At 39.3% G+C, this 6,143-nt stretch overlaps 1 protein-coding gene across 3 annotated transcripts in view; it reads left to right on the top strand.

The window, feature by feature from the left end:
- The window catches only part of atg7 (ATG7 autophagy related 7 homolog (S. cerevisiae)), a 61,848-nt gene that overhangs the window by 17,460 nt on the left and 38,245 nt on the right, over positions 1 to 6,143 (top strand). For all 3 annotated transcript variants that reach the window (XM_032512795.1, XM_032512794.1, XM_032512796.1), the window contains 2 exons: positions 799 to 957; positions 5,776 to 5,970. In XM_032512795.1, the coding sequence (XP_032368686.1) occupies positions 799 to 957; positions 5,776 to 5,970 (354 nt within the window). The remainder of the gene's footprint in view (positions 1 to 798; positions 958 to 5,775; positions 5,971 to 6,143) is intronic.

Genomic DNA, 6,143 nt, shown 5'->3' with positions numbered 1-6,143 from the left:
AAATGTAACCTTTTAATCAACAATTTACATCAAATGAGAACAATCCGTTCATGAATCTCATTAAAAATATTCAAATGAGTAATTAAAATCCAAACTCAAAGGGCTTAACACACCTTACAATAAACATTAAGTTGCAACATCTGTAAATTCTGTTCCCCTAGCTTCAAATGAATGCACATTGTTCAGTGATCAGATCCAAAAGGCTAGTACTCTGTAAGTTTTAAAAATATTTTTCTTACACAACAACCTACTTGGACATCTATTTTATTTTGCTTACAATTAATAATTTTAGGCCTGTATAATGCATAACCTTGAATGCAATGTATTGTCCTTTTTAAGTAAATTTACTTCAACTAACAGACTACATTAGGGTGTTCCAGTGTATGGCTGCCTGCAGTTATAATGTTCATTTTAAATCATGCTGAACGCTGTATGCTTTTTTGTGCTTGTCATTTACAGGTCTGAGGGCACTTTAGACACTCTTTAAGTCAGTTTAGTCATGGAAAATGCCCTGATGTATTGTAATTGATAGTGTGGCTCTATGTTTGCATAGTGATATAAATACATACATAATATCCCAAGGTTGTACTAACTGCTACTGATGCATCCCTTATTTCAAAACGAAAGTGGCAAGTATTCATTTTGAACAAAACACAGGGTACACAACCTCTCTCTCATTGTCACCAAAGCAGCTTTCTAACTGCTGTTTAGGACAATGCTCATGTCAGTGAGAAATTGTTAAGTATTTCAAATGAATGTGTTTGAAAATATGAATAATGTTTGTCTTGTGTTCTCCAGGGATGGGGAGTGAGACACATCACATTTGTAGACAATGCAAAGATCTCATACTCCAATCCAGTCCGACAGCCGCTCTATGAGTTTGAAGACTGTCTTGGAGGAGGGAAGCCCAAAGCCATGGCAGCTGTTGACCGACTCACCAAAATCTTTCCTGGAGTGGTAAGTATGTAAAATCAAATAAAAATCCCTAAGCTGTGGAATATGATCTCTCTTCGCATGATGATCTCTCTGGAAATTTGAGATTGTATAATTTAGGAAACTATCCTTTGTCTTTAGTATTCATTATAAAGGTGACAAGTATTATGGTTTTGTTGATTTGTTACTGCTGTGTAGCATCTTTTGCACAATGTTACTGCTGTACAACTGCATTGACATTATAATCAGAATTTTGTTAATACTAATAATCATATTCCTAATATACTGTATATACACCGTGCTGTTCGAAATAATAGCAGTGCCTTTAGAAAAATGAGTAAATGTCAAAATTCTTCAAGAAATGTGTACTTTAATGACACAGATACATTGGGGACACGTAATCTATTCCAAGCAAAACAATTGCGCAAAGTCATCAAAACTTAAATAATATATAATAATATTTCAAATAAAGTAAGAAATGGCATGTTCAAAGAATAGAGTGTGCCATCTTTCTGGAAACTCAAAAATGTACTGTACAAACAAAGAAATTCTTGATAAGTGAACCTAGCTGAGTATCCTAAACTATATTGTCGCAAAACCACGGTTTCCGATGACTGCTTCACATCTGTGGTGCATGGAGTCAACCAACTTCTGGCATCGTTCCACAGGTATTGGCCCAGGAAATTGCACTGTATTCCACAATTCCTCAGCGTTTCTTGGTTTTGCCTCATGCACTGCACTTTTTATGTCAGCCCACAAGTTTTCAATGGGATTAAGGTCCGGGATTGTGCTGGCCACTCCATCAGTTGAATCTTGTTCATCTGGAACCATGCTTTTGCTCGCTTGCTGGTGTGTTTGGGGTCATTATCCTGTTGAAAGGTCCACCCCAACGGCATTTCCTCCTCAGCATATGGCAGCATGACCTCTTCCAGGATCCTGATGTACTGGAACTGATCCATGATCCCTTGTATGCGGTGAATCGACAACACCATAGTATGAAAAACATCCCCATATCATGATGCTTGCACACCATGCTTAATGGTCTTCAGTGAGTACTGTGGCTTGAATTCTGTGTTGCAGGGCGTCTGAATATGCCTGTGACCCTTAGACCCAAAAGAACAATCTTGCTTCATCTGTCCACAAGATATTATGCCATTTCTTTTCAGGCCAGTCAATGTGCTCTTTGGCAAATTGTAAACGCTTCTGCACATGTCTTTTTCTCAGCAGTGGGACTTTGCGGGGGCTTCTTGCTGGAAGGTTAACCTCAATAAGACGTCTTCTGATTGTCACAGTACTCACTGTCAACTGAAGGTCTTGCTTGATCCTCTTGGATCCCATCATTGGCTGAGTCTTCGCCAGTTTGGCTATTCTTCTGTCCATTCGAGGGGTTGTCTTTCTTTTTCTTCCTCGTTTTTCAGTTTTTTGCTCCCATTTCAGGGCATTTGAGATCATTTTAGCTGAACAGCCAATGATTTTCTGCACCTCTTTGTATGTTTTCCCTTCTTTAATCAATTTTTTTATTAGGAAACGTCTCATCTTCAGAACAGTGTCTGAACGAACCATTTCATTGTTTTTTCAGGAGAAATGCACAGCCAGCATGCCAGTTGTCTTGATCCTTAAATACGGATCACCTGTTAACACCCTTTTTCCCAGAATACCCTCCCTAATTGATGCCCTCCCTAATTGAACTCACCACTGCTATTTTTTTGAACACACCCTTTTCAGTTAATCATTCAATTTCACAGAATCCACAGTATGCATGGCTGTCCTGTTGGGTTTGGGTTTCTATACCTTTATTTTACCCCCCAAACTTATCTGGGTATAGAGTTTGAAATGTAATAAAACCAGTGATTTCTTGCTGCTGTTGAGGCACTGTATTATTTCGAACACAACTGTAATTATATTCCTGTTGGATTGGTTGTGTCTGAGATGTGATTGCCAAACCGTGCAGAAAATGAAGAGTTGTGTTACTTGCATATTAATACTGACGGTTTTATGACTTTGTTAATTGATGAGAGAGTTCTCTGGGGGAGATATTTCCTGTATGACTAAATGAAAAGCAGCCTAAAACTCACAGCACGGTTCTCTTTTAGTGTGAATGCACCCATCTCTTATTAAACAACTTAAATAACACAGACCAAATTTTTATATTGCTAAGCTAACCTAGGCATGATTCACATGTCATCATTTTGCAATGATGACACACACACACACACACACACACAGAGTCAAAAGGCGAAAACAATATCAGCGTTGCTATAGCGACTGGTAAATATGAACACAGAGAGAAGAGAAATGCATTAATGGAACCAAGATATGTCATTTCACACAAGGTGTAAAGGTAGTAAGCAGATTTCATATTTTGTCTGTGGACAAATGCTGTCCCCTGACATTACAGGGTAGTTTGTTGTGTTGGCAGCAACTTTTTTTTTTATCTTAAAAGTGGCAATCCTGGATTGTTTTGAAAGGCCTTTTCAGTAAATGATTTTTTCCTATTATCAGAATATTTTTGTCTTTTTTTGCCTGCAAGTGAAAATTAAATATGATATGATCTCTGTAACCTTAAATAACCTCCTCAATGCATAGCAACACTTACGTCAAAGCGAATGAAAATTCAAGGGTTGGTTAACCGCTCGCACTGTTAAAACGTGGAGAGCGAAGGCAGCAGGCATCTGATTTAGTAAAAGTGGCCTTCTTTCTCGGTAAGATCTCAAACATTCATCTTTGCCCTTTTCTTTCCGTATGTTGACTATGCAATTACTCTTGGCATTTCCCTTTGCCTCACTGAGCCTGCAATCCCTGAAGATAGTCACAGTAATAGAAGTTTTACAATGGACAATAAAAGTCATTGAATATTTATGGAAGTGGTGATTCATGATTTTCTTTTCATACTTACTCTACCATCGACTTCTACAGGAGAGTCAAATACACACTGGGCTCAGGTCAGCTGTGGTGAGGATGTGATGACACATTGCTGTGTGGTGACTGCATCTGCTGTACACTCACTTACCTGCCTAGACTATGTGACTTAGCAGAAAGCACACCCCAAAACATATTTGGTGTAGTTTTGTTTTCAGTAGCCGATAGAATCTTGTAGTTCTAAATTCTTTTTTTTTTTTTTAATTGAAAATTTGTTTATTTTCAGGATTTTTCTGTGAAAAGGCCTTATGGAACATAGGGTCCTATTTTAATGTTCTGAAACGCAAGTATCAAACGTGGGCGGATCTAGGGCGCTGTTGCTATTATACCAACTATGACTCTTGCGCCCCACGCAAATCTAAAATGGGTTGGTCTGAAGTAGCTACATTACTCAAAGGGGGGTTGGGTGTAACGTGCATTAAGCCAATCAATCAGAGCGTTATTTCACATTCTCTTTAAAAGCAGGTGCATCTTAATACATCAATGGGCGCACGCCAGGAGCAGTTCACAGCCGAGGAGACCAACATTTGCTATTGATTTTTCTTTTTGACAAAATGTAAACAGAAATGTCACAAAGACATACTTTCCAATGTTCTGGGCTCACTCTCACTGAATCACAAGGATATGAATGCATGGTGATATTTTTGCAATGTAGTCTAACAGTAGACCGAGATTACCTCACTATAGACGATGCAGCTCTTCTGTCTCTGCTCTTCCGTGCTGCTGCTGCTGCTGAGGCATTTGGGTTAAGGGGCATTGGCACATCTAGTTCAACATGACATCGCCTTAAGTCTTCTGATAGTTCCTCATTTATATCATCAACACATCCACGATTCATGGAAATGTTGTGTAAAACAAGGTCATATTTGTCCTTGTATTTATGTCAGATTTGCAAAAATGGGAGCTGCTGGGTCCATGAGCTGAGAGAAGCAAAGTGTATGCGCGGTGTGCATTCTCTACATCTGCTAAGCATGCGCCCTTAAAATAGCAACTGAATAACGCGCCACTGACTTTAGACTAGGTTTTTTGTGGTTTGTTGGGAAATTGTTTTCTAAACTGCAAAACAGCACTAGGAAACGTTTGCGCCGGAACACGTATACTCTTTTTGCTGTACTTTTCACTTTCCCGGGAGCGCAAGTTCATTCCCTAATTTAACGATGTGAGTATGTGGAGGGAAAGTCCACTGTGCGTTGGGTGCTAAATAGGAATGATAAATGCCTCGGTGTACAAAGTCAATTGCGCTGGGTGAAAGATAGGGCCCAGTGTGGAAGGATGTTCAAATATTACTGGAACATATTTCATTGCATCTTATATACTGATTTAGACAGTGTTGCAACAGTGTGGACATGTATGTAGATGTAGAGATGCTATTGTGCATTGTGACAATTAAAGTTTTTTGACACTTATGTCACACTTAGACTACGATGGCGTGTAGTTTTTTTCTTTTATGGGGGCATTTCAGCTTCTTTTTTTTTTTTAGATATTAACAGGCAGGATAGAGAGAAGGGATGACATGCAGCAAAGGGCCCTGGGCCGGACACAAGCCCAGGCTGCTGCTAACTCAACCTTAATGGTACGCACTCTAGACCGTGAGATGCCAGGGCACCCATGTGCAGGATTTTCATTTGTCAATAAAACAGATTTTGAAAGACTTTCCAAAATACCCACACTTTATAATTTGGATGTCCATAAAAAATGGTGTTAACTTGAAATTCTTAAGTCACGTTGCAATGTATTATGATGCACATCATAATTCAAATTCAGTAATTTTTTCATCTATGCACACACACAGATATTGCAAACTTAAAACCAAAAAGAAAACGTCTTTTCATTAGGAGTTTTCAGCCTCAAACTTACTGTACATCTGGGATCAGTTTATCAGCAGTGTCTATTTTTTTTCTTTGTCTCTGTGTCATCCTGCAGAATGCCGAGGGTTTCAATATGAGCATCCCCATGCCCGGTCACCCAGTGAATTTCTCTCAGGCCACTCTTTCCCAGGCCCAGACAGATGTCGAGCATTTGGAGAAGCTCATTTCACAACATGATGTGGTCTTCTTATTAATGGATACGAGGGAGAGCCGCTGGCTGCCTACAGTAATAGCTGCCAGCAAGAGAAAGGTAAGAAGAACCGAACAGCGACACTCACTGACCAACAGGGCTAGGGTTGGAGGTGTGCTGGTCAAGAACGCTGCACTTATCATATTTTCTATGTAAACAACTAATCACAAGACAATGTGTAATGTTAATGCAGGCACTTCCCAAAAAATCCAACCTTTTAAGGACACCAGTTT

Source organism: Etheostoma spectabile, chromosome 4 (genome assembly GCF_008692095.1).
Source record: "Etheostoma spectabile isolate EspeVRDwgs_2016 chromosome 4, UIUC_Espe_1.0, whole genome shotgun sequence".
In the NCBI taxonomy this organism is placed as follows: Eukaryota; Metazoa; Chordata; class Actinopteri; order Perciformes; family Percidae; genus Etheostoma; species Etheostoma spectabile.
The sequence above is the reverse complement of the archived record's forward strand: the minus strand, read 5'-3'. Positions and strand labels throughout refer to the sequence as shown.